Raw genomic sequence first — 22,038 nt, 5'->3', positions numbered from 1 at the left:
GAGGACGTCATCAATATAACGTCCCCAAAATAATATGTGCTCTGTGTATGTGCTTAAAGTGTCCACCCACCACCCTAAAAAAAGATTTGCATAATTAGGTGCACATGACGCCCCCATTGCTGTGCCTTGTGTTTGGTGATAGAATTTCCCATTGAAGATAAAATAATTATGTGTCAACACAAAGTAAAGAAGTGAATAAACAAAATCATTGTGCTCTGAAAAGTAAGTGCTCCTGGTGCTCAAAAAGTGTTTGACAGCTTCCATGCCTAGCTCGTGGCGAATGTTGCTATATAAGCTTGCCAAGGGGGGCAACATTGTGGTCTTGAATAAAACCAATTACATAGAAATGGTGATGCGATTACTGGTGGATAGGGATAAATATGAGATCCTGAGCTCTGACCCTACGAATGGGTATCTTGAGGAATACAGGAAGCTACTGATCGAAGCCAGAGATAAATCATTGATTTCAGAATCAGAATTTAAATTTATGTTTAATCCACGCCCCACCATAGCCACGTTTTATGCACTTCCCAAGACACACAAATCCACCGATCCCATCAAGGGGCGCCCCATTGTGTCGGGTAATGACTGCCTGACACAGGGGGCGAGTATCTACCTTGATGAAGTCCTTGCACCTTTTGTGACTACACTACCTTCACATTTACGAGATACTAAGGACACCCTCACTAAAATTCATGACATCACTGTCACAGAATCGATGATATTAGCCAGCATTGACGTGGAAAGCTTATATAGCAACATTCGCCACGAGCTAGGCATGGAAGCTGTCAAACACTTTTTGAGCACCAGGAGCACTTACTTTTCAGAGCACAATGATTTTGTTTATTCACTTCTTTACTTTGTGTTGACACATAATTATTTTATCTTCAATGGGAAATTCTATCACCAAACACAAGGCACAGCAATGGGGGCGTCATGTGCACCTAATTATGCAAATCTTTTTTTAGGGTGGTGGGAGGACACTATAGTTTTTGGGGACACTTTAAGCACATACACAGAGCACATATTATTTTGGGGACGTTATATTGATGACGTCCTCATCTTGTGGGATGGTGATGGGGCACTGTTTAAGGATTTTATTTCGGTTTTGAATGACAATAACATTGGCATGTTGTTCACCTATGAAATAGGTGGCCGATCAATTAACTTCCTGGACCTCAATATCTTTGTTGATGAAAACAACTGTATACAAACCAGGATATACAGGAAGCCGACATCCTCTAACTCCTTGCTTCATTGGACCAGTTGGCATCCCTGGTCGTTAAAGAGAAGTGTTCCGACTGGCCAGTATCTAAGAGCCAGGAGGAACTGCTCAGAAGAGACCTCATTCCAAAATGAGTGTAATGAACTATTCAGGAGATTCAGACAGAGGGGTTATCCCAAAAGGTATCTCAAAGCAGCCTACCATCGGGCTAGAGGGAGTGCCAGATCAGACTTACTTAGAGACTCACGGACAGACGATGCAAGACAACAGCCGATACGCTGCATAGGCACATATGATGGCCAAAGTGGCAAAATAATGGCAATACTAAATCGGCACTGGCACCTACTCTATAGAGATCCCGAATTAAAAGAGGTGATTGGGAAAAAAAACCAAGGTCACATTTCGCCAAGGACCCAATCTGCGTGACATTCTGGTCAACAGCCACTTGAGGCAAAAGAACAGACCTACCACTTGGCTGTCTAATCGCATAACGGGGTCCTTCGGATGTGGTAATTGCAGTTTCTGTAAGTTTCTACCAAAAACAAAGAAATTCCAAAATCCAGTGGATGAACGGGAGTATGAAATCAGACAGTTTATTAATTGTAAAACAAGGAATATAGTCTATGTTGCCCAATGTGAATGCCCAAAACTCTACGTGGGTAAAACCACGCAGAAGTTCAGGAGACGTATCAGTCAACACCTAAGTAATATTAGGACAGGAGTTGACACACCCATATCAAGACATATGCACGCTGTGCACAGCAACAACCTACTTGGTCTAAAGTTTTGGGGTATCTGCAATATGAGATTGGGCCCGAGAAAAGGCAACATAGACCGAATGCTTCTAAGGGAAGAAGCTAAATGGATATACAGACTTAAGTGTCTATCACCGAGAGGCCTCAATAAAGGCTTCTCCTATGCAGCATTCCTCATCTGAGAGAATGGACAGGACCACAAATAAAGAAATATAGCTATATAGATGAGTGAGATAATGAAAGGTCTCCATAAAACATAGGATAACCCACACCCATAGAAAGATCCACCCACCAGTGCACTTACCTGATAGACATATAACCTTAACATTTCAAGAGGTTATCAGCTTCTATACATATGATTTCCTATAACATAACTTGATACTCACCATGAGGAGACACACTGCTGGAAAGGATGGAATGATGTGGTTTGATGGCTGGATGGATCATGGGATCGTGTCCGGATGGGCAGACCCTATAACATCTGGAAGAGGGTAACAAAAGGTATTAGAACAACTTTAAGAGTGTAGGACACCGGATATCTGATATGTAGGATACTAGAACAAAGGAAATTATAACCTATATATCTGCCTTTACACTAAATATGATATATAACACTCTCTTGGGGAAACTCATATACATCTTGGGGATAGTACATATCCCGCGTCATACAAAATATGGATTATATCTATATATTTCGAGTTAATACAGGTATTATTCTGGACAGTCTTTGGTACCATTCCTATATAGCCCTGCTAAAGAGCAGATAATTTTGCTAAACAAGATCTGTGGGGCTAATAATCAATTTTTCACCATACACTACCATCATAAAATATTCATATGAAGAAACACTCAATATATCACCTAATACATCATTTATGGGAATACAGTAACTTCTAATACCAGTTGGTCAATAAACAATTATTAATAGAGCTATCCCTAAGCTTTGATTACCCTTGCGCATGCGCAGTGCTCTCCGTGAACATCGGGCTAAGTCCGGGTAATGAACAAGTACGCAAGCGCGATTTCCGGACATGCGCAGTGAGGCGGGATGCCGAAGTGGAGCGCAAACATCAGATGTGTGGAACGCAAACAAGGTATGTGCACGGTCTTAAGCTCAGGATTGGACGTCAATAATCAGATGACATGCGCGTCACCACTCAGCGCCTGTCCGCTATGATGACGGGGAGATAACTCCGGAATGATGATAGGTTGATGGAGATATAGGTAATACCAGTAAACAGGACCTGATTGGTCCAAATTAGCGTTACACAGGTGCGCATTAAATAATGAACTTATGATAGGTGGATCTATGAAAGTGGGAGTTCCCTAAAGGTATAAATACTCAGTAGGTAGACCAATGAGTTGATGCCCATTTTCCCTCCTGAGGACGCTACGGAAGTAGTGAAACATGTAGAGGGGGCATTTTCAGCATTTTAATATCGTCAGCTTGTGCGTGCAATATACTGTGGAACTGCAGTCCACATATGGACCAATTCATTTACCAGTGACAACTGGATGAAATATAAATAACACTATTAAGCACACACAAGCCCGTAGTTTTTAAATTATATACTCACCTTATAAATTCTTTTAATAACACATGAATAAAGGTTAAATTTTAGGGGTGGGAGATAATAAGGGTTTCAGTGACCCTGGGCTTCCCAGGGTCAAAAGTTCTTTGACTCATGATGTCATGCCCCACCCCCTCAATGCAAGTCTATGGGAGGGGGCGTGACAGCCGTCTCGCCCCCTCCCATAGACTTGCATTGAGGGGGCAGGGTATGACTTCATGAGAGGGCAGGGCTATGATGTCACAAGCTCCCGAGTCCAGCATTCGGAACTGTTTGTTCCAATTGCTGAGCAGCGGAGTACCCCTTTAAGTTAGTAAGAGCCTCGAGACAGCACAGGGTTGAGCATGAGTGAATTAAAGGGGTTCTTCCATCATAGGCACTTATACTCTCTCCACAGGGCTGTACTCTTCTGTGATCCCAAAGACAATTAATAGAGTGGAGTCTGCACAGTGCTGCTCCATCAGGGGGCCCGGTTGGGGAGGCCTTTTATCGAAATCCCAGGGATGTTTATCCCTTATCATCTGGATAGGGAATAAGTGTCCAATAGTTAAAGGCAATGAAACCAACGACCTCCAAGCCAGTGAACAATAAGGCGCTGAGGGACCAGGCGATAGGTAGAACAATCAGTTTATTCCCAACATGCAACGCGTTTCGAGCAACTGTGCTTTATCAGGCATCACCATGCCTGATGAAGCGCAGTTGCACGAAACGCGTTGCATGTTGGTAATAAACGGATTGTTCTACCTATCGCCTGGTCCCTCAGCACCTTATTGTTCACTGGTTTGGAGGTCGTTGGTTTCATTGCATTTATTGTGGAGTAGCAGCAGAGGGTTCCACATATATGCCTTTTTCCAAGTTGTGCTGGCCTTTGCACAACTCATATTGGTAAGCACAACCTTTACCATCTATGCTTCCATTATCATAGTTTATCTGCACCATGGAGCGCTCCTTTTTGTCGTTTTTGTAGTTGATAGTTAAAGGGGTATTCCAGGATTTTTTTTATTTGACTATGCTATAGGGGCTGTAGAGTTAGTGTAGTTCGTAATATAGTGTCTGTACCTGTGTGTGATGGTTTTCTCACAATTCTTATGCGATTTTCACCCCAATATTTATTTTTATCAACATACAAAATGCCTGTTGTCTCAGATTTTTCCCAGGTTGCAATGCAGCCGAGACCTGACTTACTAGTCAGCTGATGACAGGGAGCCTGTCTGCTTCAATGGGTGGAGCGATCACTTGGTGGGAGAGAGATCAATCTGCAACTAATGCAACAGCTGTAAGCACCCTCATTGTAAAGCACAAGTCTTTGGAATGGATGCAGCTCATTTATGTTTCAATGGGTGGGGTGGCTAATGTGTGGGAGGGAGGAAAATGGAATTATGGGATTTGTAGGCAAAAGAAGAAAACTCAAAAAGGAAATACCAGTTTGCAAAAAGCTAGCCACAGTATTATGGTAATCTCACAACATAGCCCCAAAACAAGCGCAGATCCTTTTTGGCACAGCAGCCAGCTCCAAACTGTAGCCCTCCAGCTGTGGCAAAACTGCAAATTCCAGCATGGCCAAACAGCTGTCTCGGCATGCTGGGAGTTGTAGTTGCATACCTCCAGCTGTCGCATAACTACATCTCCCAGCATGCCCTTCGGCGATCAGTACATGCCGGGAGTTGTAGTTTTGCAACAACTGGAGGCACACTGGTTGGAAAATACTGAGTTAGGTAACAGAACCTAACTGAAGGTTTTCCAACCAGTGTGCCTACAGCTGTTGCAAAAGTACAACTCCCGGCATGCACGGTCTGTCAGTGCATGCTGGGGGTTGTAGTTTTGAATTAGCTAGAGGTTTGCCCCCCCCCCCATTTGAATGTACATTCACACGGGCAGGTTTACAGTAAGTTTCCTGCTTCAAGTATGAGCTGCGGCAAATATTTCAACGCAGCGCAAACTCCTAGCGGAAAACTCACCGTAAACCTCCATCCATGTGAATGTACCCTAAAAACACTACACTACACTACACCTACACAAAATAAAGGGTAAAACCATGCATATACACCCCTTACACTGTCCCGTCCCCCCCCCCCCCCCCCCAATAAAAATGAAAAACGTATTGTACGGCAGTGTTTCCAAAACGGAGCCTCCAGCTGTTGCAAAACAACAACTCCCAGCATTTATTGACAGCCACTGACTGTCCAGGCATGCTTGGAGTTTAGCAACAGCTGGAGGTACCCTGTTTGGGAATCACTGGCGTAGAATACCCCTATGTCCACCCTTATGCAATCCCTAATTTAGTCCTCAAATGCGCATGGCGCTCTCTCACTTCGGAGCCCTGTTGTATTTCAAGGAAACAGGGGCCACATATGGGGTATTTCCGTACTCGGGAGAAATTGCACTACAAATTTTGGGGGGCTTTTTTTTTCCTTTTACCCCTTATGAAAAGGAAAAGTTGGGGGTTACACCAGCCTGTTAGTGTAAAAAAATAAAAAATTTACACTAACATGCTGTGTTGCCCCATACTTTTTATTTTCACAAGAGGTAAGAGGGAAAAAAAGACCCCCAAAATTTGTAACGCAATTTCTCTTGAGTACGGAATTACCCCAATTGTGGGTGTAAAATGCTCTGCGGACGCACAACAAGGCTCAGGAGTTAGAGTGGTGATTGACATCGATTCTGACATAAACACAAAAAAATAAATACCCACATGTGACCCCATTTTGGAAACTAAACCCCTCACGGAACATGACAAGGGGTATAGTGAGCATTAACACCCCACAGGTTAAATTTGAATGGGAAAATGAAAAAAATATATATATATTTACAAAAATGCTGGTGTTACCCTAAATTTTTCATTTTCACAAGGGAAAATAGGAAAAAAGCCCCCCATAATTTGTAACCCCATTTCTTCTGAATGAGAACATACCCCATATGTGGATGTAAAGTGCTCTGCGGGCGAACTACAATGCTCAGAAGAGAAGGAGCGCCATTGGGCTTTTGAGGAGAAAATGTGTCCGGAATTGAAGGCCACGTGTGTTTACAGAGCTCCCATAGTGCCAGAACAATGAAACCCCCCTTCATGTGACCCCATTTTGGAAACTACACCCCTCATGTAATTTAATAAGGGGTACAGTGAGCATTTACACCCCACAGGTGTCTGACAGATTTTTGGAACAGTGGTCCGTGAAAATTAAAAATTTAATTTTTCATTTGCACGGCCCACTGTTCCAAAGATCTGTCAAACGCCAGTGGGGTGTAAATACTCACTGCACACCCCTTATTCAATTCTGTGAGGGGTGTAAATACTCACTGCACCCCTTCTTAAATTCTGTGAGGGGTGTAGTTTCCAAAATGGGGTCACATTTGGGGGGGGGGGCTTTGTAAACACACATGGCCCCTGGCTTCCATTCCAAACAAATTCTCTTTCCAAAAGATCAATGGCGCTCCTCCTCTTCTGAGCATTATAGTGCACCAGCAGAGCACTTGACATCCACACATGGTGTATTTCCATACTCAGAAGAAATGGGGTTACAAATTTTGGGGGTCATTTTCTCCTATTATCCCTTGTAAAAATGTAATCAGCATTTTCGTGAAAATTTTTTTTTTTTTCATTTACACATCCAACTTTAACAAAAAGTCGTCAAACACCTGTGGGGTGTTAAGGCTCACTGTACCCCTTGTTAAGTTCCTTGAGCGGTATAGTTTCCAAAATAGTATGCCATGTGGGTTTTATTTTTTGCTGTTCTGGCACCATAGGGGCTTCCTAAATGCGACATGCTCCCCAAAAACCATTTCAGCAAAATTTGCTTTCCAAAAGCCAAATGTGACTCCTTTTCTGAGCATTGTAGTTCGCCCGCAGAGCATTTTACGTCCTAACATGGGGTATTTCCATACTCAGAAGAGATGGGGTTACAAATTTTGGGGGGCATTTTTTCCCATTACCCTTTGTAAAAGTGGTAAATTTGGGGGAAAAACTGCACTTTATTGAAATTTTTTTTTTTTTCATTTACACATCCAACTTTAACATAAAGGCGCCAAACACCTGTGGGGTGTTAAGGCTCACTGGACCTCTTGTTACGGGCCTTGAGGGGTGTAGTTCCCAAAATGGTATGCCATGTGGGGGGTTTCTGCGGTTCTGGCACCATAGGAGCTTCCTAAATGTGACATGTCCCTTAAAAACCTTTTCATCAAAATTCACTCTCCAAAATCCCATTGTCGCTCCTTCCATTCTGACCCTTCTACTGCGCCCGCCGAACACTTGACATACACATATGAGGTATTTCCTTACTCAAGAGAAACTTGGTTACAAATTTTGGGGGGCTTTTTCTCCTATTACCCCTTGTAAAAATTCAAAAACTGGGTCCACAAGAACATGCGAGTGTAAAATATGAAGATTTTGAATTTTCTCCTTCACTTTGCTGCTATTCCTGTGAAACACCAAAAGGGTTAAAACACTTACTGAATGTCATTTTGAATACTTTGAGGGGTGCAGTTTGTATTAAGGGGTCATTTATGGGGTATTTCTAATATGAAGGCCCTTCAAATCCACTTCAAACCTGAACTGGTCCATGAAAAATTCCGATTTTGAAAATTTTGTGAAAAATTGGAAAATTGCTCCTGAACTTTGAATCCCTCTGATGTCTTCCAAAAGTAAAAACATGTCAACTTTATGATGTAAACATAAAGTAGACATATTGTATTTGTGAATCAAAATATAATTTATTTGGAATGTCTATTTTCCTTACAAGCAGAGAGCTTCAATTTAGAAAAATGCAAAATTTTCAATTTTTTCATAACATTTTTGAATTTTTCACCAAGAAATGATGCAAGAATTGACAAAATTTTACCACTAACATAAAGTAGAATATGTGACGAAAATACAGTCTCGGAATCAGGATGAAAGGTAAAAGCATCCCAGAGTTATTAATGCTTGAAGTGACAGTGGTCAGATGTGCAAAAAACACTCTGGTCCTACAGTGAAAATTGGCCTGGTCTATAAGGGGTTAAACAAACATCCAGTAGTATGATCTTGATGTAATAATTTTTCTTTTTAATGTTCTTTTAGGAGCAATTTGAAAAACAAATTAGACAGGTGAATAACGGCACCCGGCTGAGCAGTCTACCCTCCATAATGGCTCCAAATCTGACTCCTCCACCATCCGATGTAAGTTACCTCTCTGCTCTTCTGGATACATGAGTACATAATAAATTGATTTTTTTTTCTGCCTTTCCGACTTTGTTTTTTTCTTTCTTTCATGGCCATCTTGCCTTTGACAATCTATAATAAGATTGAATGCTATTGGCCAGCATTGGCTTTAGAGAATGTATTTTCAGTGTGTTTGCTTCAGTTAAGCAATTTGTGTTGTTTCTGTTTTATCACCCAGCGTTGCCCGGTTTTTCTTTCCTAATCCTTGTTGTGGAGGAAAATCAACAGAGGAAGCTTTTGACTTCATATCCCGTCCTCCTATATTGTTGTCATATCCCAACCCCATAGCTTGTCCTCATATCCCGTCCTCCTATTCTGACCTCCTATCCCGTCCTCATATCACGACCATCCCGTCCTCCTATTTTGACCTCCTATCTTGACCTCTCATCCCGTCCTCATATTCCGACCTGTAATATGTGACCAGGTATTGAAATATCTCCAGCCGTACGGAAGTTATGTGGGAACATACATTTCCCATTGATTTCCATGGGACTTTAAACAAAAACCCCAACCCTCACAAATGGGGGTAGTTAAGGGTTACATTTATTATCCTATATTTTAAGTGAACATATAAGTAACATGTGACCAAGTATTATCGAAATATCTCCAGCCGTTTGGAAGTTATGCAGTAACATATATTTCCCATAGACTTGTATGGGACTTTAAACAAAAACCCCGACCCTGGCAAATGGGGGTGAGTAAGGGCTAGATCACCTATCCTATGTTTGTTGTTGACATATAAGTAACAGTTTCGTGTTAATATCTTTAGCCATTTGGACGTGCTGCTGGAACACACTCATACACTCATACACATATACATACATACACATACACACATATACATACATATACACACACACACACACACATATACACTCATATACATACATACATACATACACACATACATACACACACATACACACACACACACACACTGAGTTATATATATATATATATATATTCACAGAATAGATCAGAAAAGCCTGATCACTGTGAGCCATATCACTGTCACCCCTAGATCACTGTTTTCTGAGTCCTTCTGTCCTCCTTGCTGAGGTGTTGAGGAGTGAAGATCATGCACTGACTGTATTATTACTCTCTGATGACCATTAGTGGAGTGGCATTGCACATATTTGACCACCCCTCCATTTAAACTCTGCTTCATGGCGGTCGTACCATGAGGAAGAATAAGTGGCCTGACATCCCTATTCTAGTGATCTCTGGGGTTCCCAGTTGTGAATGAGTCTTTAGTGGGGACAAATGACCAATTCCTCTACTAATTTTCTTCTTTATTTATTTCCAGCCCAGCCTCATGTTGCAGAAAATTGCTTTCGCCCCTCTTCAGTCAATGGCAGCTACAGATGCTGGACTCCAAGGAAAAGCTTCCCTGCCATTTCAGCGTCCCCCATTAATGCCATTTAATCCATTATCTTTCCTTGGTAATGTGGCATCACCTTCAAGCTTACCAAGTACTGCTCAAAACCCAGCAGCTAACTCTGATGTCCCTGGTCCACCTGGCACAGACAAGTTGAGCAAAATTCTTGAGAAGCTACAAGCCAGGTTCCCACTATACACTAAGTAAGTATACCGTGACCATGTTCTGCAGTGTAGCACTGTCATGATATTACAGGTTTTTACTGGTAGGTCAAGACCAGTGTTTCCCAACCAGGGTGCCTCCAGCTGTTGCAAAACTACAACTCCCAGCATGCCCGGACAGCCGAAGGCTGTCCGGGCATGTTGGGAGTTGTAGTTTTGCAACAGCTGGAGGCACCCTGGTTGGGAAACACTGCTCCAAATAGATGACCAAAGAACACATGATCACAATACTGACTGTGTATAAAAGTGGGAAACTCGAACAAACTGCATCAATTTACTATCATGAAGTTGTCATATTTTGCATTGTGGCACATTGCAGTATTTTCTTTCCGGGCATGTTGGGAGTTGTTGTTTTGCAACAGCTGGAGGAACACTGGTTGGGAAACACTGGTCAAGACACATGCTTTTTTTTCACTTGCCAGTGTCTTTTATGGGGGGGTTTAAAAATGCTCTTTCTTAGCATTTGCATTCCTTGACTGTGTTGTCTTTTTGTGTAGGGGGCACTTAACTAACATTCTTCAGAAGATTAAGATGAAACGGGGCACTCTGTCTGGCCTCACTGTTGAGGCGTTGTGCCAGCTTGTCGAAACGCATGTAGAACAGGATGAAGTAAAAGAATCTGCAAACCCAGTTACAAAGGTAAGACTGGTAATTGTCTTATAGGGAACATAGCTAAGGATTAATAAAAACTTTGGAGGAGGTGGTTAATGCGGCATAATGCAGACCACAATTGTTTCTGATTAATAAGGTCTACTGTATAGGGACCATGAGTGTGGTGGAACATGGACGCAATGCAAGTGTAGCAAATCTGAAGCAAGTATTTTAGCCATGTATCAGAACTCATGAGGCTGATACATAGAACATTTGATGTGGTGGTTCCATTGAAGGCCAAATAGGTCTATTGGGTTTTAAATAAGATCTAGAAGGAATCATTATGAAACAAACTGCAACAAAGATTTGGTATTAAAGGAGTTATCCAGGAAAAAACTTTTAGATAGATATATATATATATATATATATATATATATCTATCTCTCAACTGGCTCCAGAAAATTAAACAGATTTGTAAATTACTTCTATTAAAAAAATCTTAATCCTTTCAGTACTTATGAGCTTCTGAAGTTAAAGGGGTAGTCCAGTGGTGAAAAACATATCCCCTATCCTAAGTATAGGGGATAAGTTTGAGATCGCAGGGGTTCCGACCGCTGGGGCCCCCTGCGATCTCTCTGTACGGGGGGCCAGGTTCTCCGGCCAGATAGCGGGTGTCGACCCCCGCACGAAGCGGCGGCTGACACGCCCCCTCAATACATCGCTATGGCAGAGCCGGAGATTGCCATAGAGTTGTATTGAGGGGGCGTTTCGGCCACCGCTTCGTGCGGGGGTCGACACGCCCCCTTCGCGCGGGCTGTCGGGGCCCCGTACAGGAGATCGCGGGGGGCCCCAACGGTTGGACCCCCACGATCTGCAACTTATCCCCTATCCTTAGGATAGGGGATAAGTTGTTCACCACTTGTTCACTACTGGACTACTCCTTTTAAGGTTGTTCTTTTCTGTCTAAGTGCTCTCTGATGACATGTGTTAGAATCAAATCCCCATAGCAAACTTCTTCTAAACTGGGCGGTTCCCGAGACACGTGTCATCAGAGAGCACTTAGAAAAGAATAACCTTAACTTCAGAAGCTCATAAGTGCTGAAAGATTTTAAGATTTTATAATAGAAGTAATTTACAAATCTGTTTAACTTTCTGGAGCCAGTTGATATATAAAGAAAAGTTTTTTCCTGGAATACCCCTTTAAGGATATATTATAATTATATCCTACTGCCATCCACATCTCATGCTGCTGATCACTGAGCTCATATTGCACAACTATGCTTGTCCAGTATCTGTACAGATGCAAGCAGTGCTAGGCAATGAATTTTTTTTCTGATCTGATGTACTATTTTCTCAGCCTATTGGCCATGGCAGGCTGCAGTATCCACCTGCACAAAGAACCTCTACATTTCTGTCTTCAGCTTATGGAGGATATGCAGGGCGACCACAGGTATAAGTATTTATATTTGTGTGTGAGAAAAACTATTCTACAATGGGCAAAAAACTATTTACACACGTGTTTTTTTTCCAGGTATGTTTCATTTGCCAGAAGATTGTACAGCCACATGACCGGCAGCCCACGTCTTGTAACCATGCCTTACACAGAGAGGTAGGTATTGTAGAAATAAAGATTTACAGAGCATGCATCGCATGTGTTACAGTACTATACACGTAGTTGGTTCCCTGATGGAGTTTTTCTCATTTGCAGTTAGAAGTAGACACATTCCCCGTCCATAATAGGTTAGGGCTACATGGCAATGTTGGTTGTGGCACAGCACTGTAGGGATTGTGCAAAATGGCAGATAATGTGGGTGAATGGGGCCATGTTGCAACCACCAAGTGGCCATGACACAACAGTTACAAGAGATCAATCTCCGATACATTTCTCGTTACATTCAGGTCTCAATCGCTTGTTGGTCATAAAGTATCCGCCGTGTCTGCAGTGTGACATGGCAGTCTTAGGCAGTACGACTTGTGTTGCGTCCAAAGTCGCTGTGTGGCCCCAGCCTCAGACCGCTTTTCTGTTTTCCACGTAGGTTGTAGTGTTGTTAGTGCTGTGTATTGTGCTGATTGTTTTTACTTCTCTGATTACAACAAAAGTGACTGTGATGTTGATGCACAGTTTACACCAGGCAGTGATGACTTCACATGTTCAGAGAAACCCATCAAGCTTTGTCACTAGGATGTTTTGTGTATGCCACAGTGGTGATTGGCTGAAGAAATCATGTGACATCACTTATAATAAGGACTGGACTGCAAGTGGCCCACCACGCCATACAGATATGGGACATGAAGGGGTCCCTGGGTCTCATGTCCAATGTCCCCAAAACATGTCAAAAATTGTCATATGCCCCCTTTTTTTCGTACCCACACTGATGAATCTGTGATTGTCTGCTCTTTTTGGGATGCTAGGCCTAACAAAATAATACCTTAATAGGCAAAGATTTGGATCTAACCGGTAGAAGCACAGGAAATGTTGGGTTAGGTTTTTATTTTATCCTTATAGATGAGTATTCTTAGCTCTATGAGAAGCAGCACATTTTACTTTATAAAGGTTAATGCTTTAACCCCTTAATGACAATGGACATAAATGTACGTCATGATGACGTGGTACTTAATACACCATGAGGTACATTTACGCGCCGCGGCAGGTCCCGGCAGCTATCTTTTTATTTATTGATGCAGAGCTTCTAAAATAAAATAATAAGGCAACTTTGTAAATGGTCTTAAAAAATAGTGTATAATAAGCTCCTATGCAGACCCCTGTGTCTCCACTGACTGCAAACAAACCCTGTGTGTGTAGTGAGATCCAGCCATGTTGGGTTTATAAAATTTATTGTTATATATAACCTATTTGCTAATGTTTAAATTAAGCAAAAAAGTGTAAGACTTTGCTTATGTAGAAGCAGACAATGTTTTCCTAATCATGTAAATGTAATGTGGTTTGTAGAGTAACAAGTTGTTCCATTCATTGTAGATTGGGCTTTCTGATTATGTACATATATTTTATCATTTCTGCAGTAAAATTCCTCCTTTCTTCCGCAGTGTGCTAAACCCTGGTCTTTAACTAGCCATGACAGCACCTGCCCATTCTGCCCAAGCCAGCGATGACCAGATATGACTTTGTAGTCCATGGATGCTGGAGTTTTGCTGCACAGAAGAATGCCAAACTTCCTTTTCAACATGTCAGTGTACAGAAAGAACTCTATAATAAACATGTGTTGAAGGAAAACTATGATTGTGCTTGATCTTAAGTACTTACATATTCCTTAGAGCTATTCTAGAAAGTGCTACACATTGAAAGGATTTCTTTTGGATTTAGGGGATTAATACTTGTGAAAAAACAGGCCGTATAAAGCCTGTGACATAATCTTTTGTGGCCCGCCACTGGTTCTGAGCCAGAGGACTGTAAGAACACGCCAGTTGTGCCGCTACATTCCAACAGGGAAGATGGCAACAGGACGCCCTATGATGTCTGTGGCTTAGCACTGCCTGCGGCGACTAGAGGTCTGGAGAATCTCAAGTGAGTGACATCATTGTGCATATCCCAAAGATAGAGATGCTCCTGTCCTCTAGTGGTTGCAGGAAAAAGCTGCCTGTGGCCTAAAAGCAGGAAAAGTCACCGGTTACTACGGGGAGCTGAGTTGAGTATGTACAGTGGTCCCTCAACATACGATGGTAATCCGTTCCAAATGAACAATCGTTTTTTGAAACCATCGTATGTTGAGGGATCCGTGCAATGTTAAATATAGTACGTTGTACTCACCTGTCACCGCTGCTCTGGATGTCGCCGTCCATCGCCGCCACGTCCCCGGGGTGTCCCCGCCACTCCAGAACGTCTCTGTTGCCTGGGATCGTCGTTCCTCATCGCCGCCATTACGTCACTATGCATGCCGCTCCTATTGGATGACGGGACGGCGTGCGCGGCGACGTGATGACGACGATGGAGAGTGACGGCGATGCAGGGGATCCCGAAGATGACGTCCTGGAGCGCCACGGACAGGTAAGTGACCATCACCGGAGCTTATGGGGCACCGTAAACAGCTATCAGACAGCAGCTTAAGCAGTCTGCTCTGCCGGATAGTCGTTTATGCGATGGCCCCGATATACAAAAGCATCGTATGTTGATGCTGCCTTCAACATGTGATGGCCTCTTAGAGGCTAGCGCATGTTGAAATTATCATATGTTGGGGCCTTCGTAGGTCGGGGGGGGGGGGGGGTCACTGTATTTTATGTTAGCTTTCCTCCCTGAAGATTTAAAAAAAAATTCTGCAGGGTGGGTCCAATACTCAAGAAACAAACTACCTACAGGGTGGTCCTATATACAAGAGGTAAACTACCTACAGGACTGTCCTATACACAGGAGGAAAACTACCTACAGGGCGGTCCTATATACAGGGAACAAACTACCTACAGGGCGGTCCTATATACAGGGAACAAACTACCTACAGGGCGGTCCTATATACAGGGAACAAACTACCTACAGGGTGGCCCTATACACAGGAGGTAAACTACCTACAGGACATTCCTATATACAGGAGGTAAACTACCTACAGGGCGGTCCTATATACAGGGAACAAACTACCTACAGTGTGGTCCTATACACAGGAGGAAAACTACCTACAGGGCGGTCCTATATAGAGGGAACAAACTACCTACAGGGCGGTCCTATATACAGGGAACAAACTACCTACAGGGCGGTCCTATATACAGGGAACAAACTACCTACAGGGTGGCCCTATACACAGGAGGTAAACTACCTACAGGGCGGTCCTATACACAGGAGGTAAACTACCTACAGGGCGGTCCTATACACAGGAGGTAAACTACCTACAGGTTGGTCCTATATACAGGAGATAAACTACCTACAGGGCGGTCCTATATACAGGAGGTAAACTACCTACAGGGCGGTCCTATATACAGGAGGTAAACTACCTACAGGGCGGTCCTATACACAGGAGGTAAACTACCTACAGGTTGGTCCTATATACAGGAGGTAAACTACCTACAGGGCGGTCCTATATACAGGAGGTAAACTACCTACAGGGCGGTCCTATATACAGTAGGTAAACTACCTACAGTGTGGTCCTATATACAGGAGGTAAACTACCTACAGGGCGGTTCTATACACAGGAGGTAAACTACCTACAGGGCGGTCCTATATACAGGAGGTAAACTACCTACAGGGCGGTCCTATATACAGGAGGTAAACTACCTACAGGACAGTCCTATATACAGGAGGTAAACTACCTACAGGGCGGTCCTATATACAGGAGGTAAACTACCTACAGGGCGGTCCTATATACAGGAGGTAAACTACCTACAGGACAGTCCTATATACAGGAGGTAAACTACCTACAGGGCGGTCCTATATACAGGAGGTAAACTACCTACAGGGCGGTCCTATATACAGGAGGTAAACTACCTACAGGGCGGCCCTGTATACAGGAGGTAAACTACCTACAGGACAGTCCTATATACAGGAGGTAAACTACCTACAGGGCGGCCCTGTATACAGGAGGTAAACTACCTACAGGGCGGTCCTATATACAGGAGGTAAACTACCTACAGGGCGGTTCTATACACAGGAGGTAAACTACCTACAGGGCGGTCCTATACACAGGAGGTAAACTACCTACAGGGCAGTCCTATATACAGGAGGTAAACTACCTACAGGGCGTTCCTATATACAGGAGGTAAACTACCTACAGGACGGTCCTATATACAGGAGGTAAACTACCTACAGGGCGGTTCTATACACAGGAGATAAACTACCTCCAGGGCAGTCCTATATACAGGAGGTAAACTACCTACAGGACAGTCCTATATACAGGAGGTAAACTACCTACAGGGCGGTCCTATATACAGGAGGTAAACTACCTACAGGGCGGCCCTGTATACAGGAGGTAAACTACCTACAGGACAGTCCTATATACAGGAGGTAAACTACCTACAGGGCGGCCCTGTATACAGGAGGTAAACTACCTACAGGGCGGTCCTATATACAGGAGGTAAACTACCTACAGGGCAGTCCTATATACAGGAGGTAAACTACCTACAGGGCGGTTCTATACACAGGAGATAAACTACCTACAGGGCAGTCCTATATACAGGAGGTAAACTACCTACAGGGCGTTCCTATATACAGGAGGTAAACTACCTACAGGACGGTCCTATATACAGGAGGTAAACTACCTACAGGGCGGTTCTATACACAGGAGATAAACTACCTCCAGGGCAGTCCTATATACAGGAGGTAAACTACCTACAGGACAGTCCTATATACAGGAGGTAAACTACCTACAGGGCGGTCCTATATACAGGAGGTAAACTACCTACAGGGCAGTCCTATATACAGGAGGTAAACTACCTACAGGGCGGTCCTATATACAGGGAACAAACTACCTACAGGGCGGTCCTATATACAGGAGGTAAACTACCTACAGGACAGTCCTATATACAGGAGGTAAACTACCTACAGGGCGGCCCTGTATACAGGAGGTAAACTACCTACAGGACGGTCCTATATACAGGAGGTAAACTACCTACAGGGCGGTTCTATACACAGGAGATAAACTACCTCCAGGGCAGTCCTATATACAGGAGGTAAACTACCTACAGGACAGTCCTATATACAGGAGGTAAACTACCTACAGGGCGGTCCTATATACAGGAGGTAAACTACCTACAGGGCGGCCCTGTATACAGGAGGTAAACTACCTACAGGACAGTCCTATATACAGGAGGTAAACTACCTACAGGGCGGCCCTGTATACAGGAGGTAAACTACCTACAGGGCGGTCCTATATACAGGAGGTAAACTACCTACAGGGCGGTTCTATACACAGGAGGTAAACTACCTACAGGGCGGTCCTATATACAGGAGGTAAACTACCTACAGGGCAGTCCTATATACAGGAGGTAAACTACCTACAGGGCGGTTCTATACACAGGAGATAAACTACCTACAGGGCAGTCCTATATACAGGAGGTAAACTACCTACAGGGCGTTCCTATATACAGGAGGTAAACTACCTACAGGACGGTCCTATATACAGGAGGTAAACTACCTACAGGGCGGTTCTATACACAGGAGATAAACTACCTCCAGGGCAGTCCTATATACAGGAGGTAAACTACCTACAGGACAGTCCTATATACAGGAGGTAAACTACCTACAGGGCGGTCCTATATACAGGAGGTAAACTACCTACAGGGCAGTCCTATATACAGGAGGTAAACTACCTACAGGGCGGCCCTGTATACAGGAGGTAAACTACCTACAGGGCGGTCCTATATACAGGAGGTAAACTACCTACAGGACAGTCCTATATACAGGAGGTAAACTACCTACAGGGCGGCCCTGTATACAGGAGGTAAACTACCTACAGGGCGGTCCTATATACAGGAGGTAAACTACCTACAGGGCGGTTCTATACACAGGAGGTAAACTACCTACAGGGCGGTCCTATATACAGGAGGTAAACTACCTACAGGGCAGTCCTATATACAGGAGGTAAACTACCTACAGGGCGGTTCTATACACAGGAGATAAACTACCTACAGGGCAGTCCTATATACAGGAGGTAAACTACCTACAGGGCGTTCCTATATACAGGAGGTAAACTACCTACAGGACGGTCCTATATACAGGAGGTAAACTACCTACAGGGCGGTTCTATACACAGGAGATAAACTACCTCCAGGGCAGTCCTATATACAGGAGGTAAACTACCTACAGGACAGTCCTATATACAGGAGGTAAACTACCTACAGGGCGGTCCTATATACAGGAGGTAAACTACCTACAGGGCGGCCCTGTATACAGGAGGTAAACTACCTACAGGACAGTCCTATATACAGGAGGTAAACTACCTACAGGGCGGCCCTGTATACAGGAGGTAAACTACCTACAGGGCGGTCCTATATACAGGAGGTAAACTACCTACAGGGCGGTTCTATACACAGGAGGTAAACTACCTACAGGGCGGTCCTATATACAGGAGGTAAACTACCTACAGGGCAGTCCTATATACAGGAGGTAAACTACCTACAGGGCGGTTCTATACACAGGAGATAAACTACCTACAGGGCAGTCCTATATACAGGAGGTAAACTACCTACAGGGCGTTCCTATATACAGGAGGTAAACTACCTACAGGACGGTCCTATATACAGGAGGTAAACTACCTACAGGACAGTCCTATATACAGGAGGTAAACTACCTACAGGGCGGTCCTATATACAGGAGGTAAACTACCTACAGGGCAGTCCTATATACAGGAGGTAAACTACCTACAGGACAGTCCTATATACAGGAGGTAAACTACCTACAGGGCGGTCCTATATACAGGAGGTAAACTACCTACAGGGCAGTCCTATATACAGGAGGTAAACTACCTACAGGACAGTCCTATATACAGGAGGTAAACTACCTACAGGGCAGTCCTATACACAGGAGGTAAACTACCTACAGGGCAGTCCTATACACAGGAGGTAAACTACCTACAGGGCGGTCCTATATACAGGAGGTAAACTACCAACAGCACTGTTTCCCAACCAGGGTGCCTCCAGCTGTTGCAAAACTACAACACCCAGCATGCCCAGACAGCCTTCGGCTGTCTGGGCATGCTGGGAGTTGTAGTTTTGCAACACCTGGAGGCATCCTGGTTGGGAAACACTGACCTACAGAGAGGGTCCTGTATCCAGAGGTCAAACTAACTACAAGGGAGGGGTCCTATCTACACGTTCCCTACAAGTGAGCACTCTACTATCATCCAGCATATGGGCAGATGTACAATGAACCAAACTTTGTCTACAAGTCTCCTTCAGATTCCTTCTGTGTGTAGGTGTATTTGGACGATCACTTATATGTGTGCATGTGATTTATAAAGTATTTCCTGGATTTGCACCTATTTTTCCTGTCCCATGTATACCTCACAGACATAACATCCACTATTACATTTCGTTTTTTTATAAGACACACACATCCTTTACAACATCTATAAAATCAATTGAACATCCAACTGAGAAATATATACATTACACCATGAGAAACATTAAGAGAAGTATATTTCTGTAAGGCCATTTCTGTGGAGGGGATGAGAACATTTTACAGGCAGACTTCCTTCTCGTTCCATTGCAGGATAGTTATATCCTGGAGAATATGAAAAAAAAAGTAAAAAAAATTAATAAAAAAATGCCCTGCAAAGAAACCACAGTGAAACGCATAGAAAAGAATTAAACATCAGTCTAAATGAACAATATTCTGTCCAGCAGTAAAGTCACCTTAATGGTCTATTCACAGGTACAGTATTCTGTGCAGATTTGTTGCGCAGGATTTTCTGCTGCAGATTTTAATGTAAACTGATCACATCTTAAAATCCTGCGCATCAAATCTGTGCAGAATACTGTACGTGTGAATAGACCCTAAAGGGGTACTCCCCTGGAAAACATTTTTTGTCAATCAACTGGTGCCAGAAAGTTAAACAGATTTGTAAATTACTTCTATAAAAAAAAATCTTAATCCTTCCAGTACTTATCAGCTGCTGTATGCTACAGAAGTTCATTTCTTTTTGAATTTCCTTTCTGTCTGACCACACTGCTCTCTGCTGACACCTCTGTCCATTTTAGGAACTGTCCAGAGCAGGAGAGTTTTGCTTTGGGAATTGACTCCTACTCTGGACAGTTCCTAAAATGGACAGAGGTGTCAGCAGAGAGTACTGTGGTCAATTCAAAAAGAAAGAACTTCCTCTGGAACATACAGCATCTGATAAGTACTGGAAGGATTAAGATTTTAAATAGAAGTAATTTACAAATCTGTTTAACTTTCTGGCATCAGTTGATTTAAAAAAAAATGTTTTCCAGTTTAGTATCCCTTTAAAGGAGTCTTTCGGGGTTACACACAATATGGCCATGTTATCGTGCCCACCATACTGACAGTTCCCACTGTGTAATGACTAGAGGATTTTACATGATCTGTACTGGTGCAATCTGATAATGCGCCTATAGGACTATGGCATTCGACAACTCTAGGGATGACAGCATTGTTTACATAGTGCACATACTTAATGGTTAATAAAATTGTATTGATAAGTGATTCATTTTGATATGAATTTACGTTTAATCATTTACATACACTACGTGTCACAAAGACACTTTAAGGCTGGTGTCACACACAGTCTTCATTTTTACACTGCAGCTCAGTGTTTCCCAACCAATGTGCCTTCAGATGTTGCAAAACTACAACTCCCAAAGGCTATCCGGGAAAAAACTTAATTTTATATATCAACTGGCTCCAGAAAGTTAAACAGATTTGTAAATTACTTCTATTAAAAAAATCTTAATCCCTTCAGTACTTATGAGCTTCTGAAGTTAAGGTTGTTCTTTTCTGTCTGTTCTTTTCAGTGCTCTCTGATGACACCTGTCTCGGGAACCGCCCAGTTTAGAAGAGGTTTACTATGGGGATTTGCTTCTAAACTGGGCGGTTCCCGAGACACGTGTCATCAGAGAGAACTTAGACAGAAAAGAACAACCTTAACTTCAGAAGCTCATAAGTACTGAAAGGATTAAGATTTTTTAATAGAAGTCATTTACAAATCTGTTTAACTTTCTGGAGCCAGTTGATATATAAAAAAGTTTTTTCCTGGATAACCCCTTTAATTGTTAGTTACTAGAGAAATCTAAAATGCTCTATTAGCAATGTGTTTTTTTGTGGTGTTTTACGTCACTTTTGGTTCCTTTTTTGGGGTCCGTCTCATTCCCCCCCCCCCCCCCCAAAAAAAAAATAGTGTGCTGTAGGTGTGGTCTTTTTCTCACATAGAACTCTTGTATTTTTTTTCTTATCTAAAAATCTTGTTTAAATATTGCGGTTTTCTATAGTGTTTTGTTACGCTTTTCTTTTTTCTTTTGTTACATTACAGATGATGCGAGTCAAAGAAAATCATTGAATCATGTGACCTATACAGTACATTACAATTTGTATTAGGAAAACAGAAAAAAATGCAACAAATGCAGGTCCTGAAAGTAAGCCTATGGCCGGGTATGTTCACACTATGGAATCTCTGCCTGGAGATATTCCATGCAAAGTTTCTGTCCGCAACGGGT

The 22,038-nt window shown here is 43.0% G+C and overlaps 1 protein-coding gene across 2 annotated transcripts in view; it reads left to right on the top strand.

The window, feature by feature from the left end:
* RNF214 (ring finger protein 214) overlaps nt 1-14,164 on the top strand; it is a 35,641-nt gene extending 21,477 nt beyond the window's left edge. For both annotated transcript variants that reach the window (XM_056542788.1, XM_056542789.1), the window contains exons 10-15: nt 8,602-8,700; nt 10,049-10,323; nt 10,839-10,980; nt 12,290-12,382; nt 12,464-12,541; nt 13,978-14,164. In XM_056542788.1, the coding sequence (XP_056398763.1) occupies nt 8,602-8,700; nt 10,049-10,323; nt 10,839-10,980; nt 12,290-12,382; nt 12,464-12,541; nt 13,978-14,043 (753 nt within the window). In that variant the 3' untranslated portion in view covers nt 14,044-14,164. The remainder of the gene's footprint in view (nt 1-8,601; nt 8,701-10,048; nt 10,324-10,838; nt 10,981-12,289; nt 12,383-12,463; nt 12,542-13,977) is intronic.
* Nucleotides 14,165-22,038: the final 7,874 nt, after the last annotated feature.

This window comes from Hyla sarda, chromosome 10 (genome assembly GCF_029499605.1).
Source record: "Hyla sarda isolate aHylSar1 chromosome 10, aHylSar1.hap1, whole genome shotgun sequence".
NCBI classification, from domain to species: domain Eukaryota; kingdom Metazoa; phylum Chordata; class Amphibia; order Anura; family Hylidae; genus Hyla; species Hyla sarda.
Note: the sequence above shows the minus strand (reverse complement) of the source record. Positions and strands in the feature narration are given on the sequence as shown.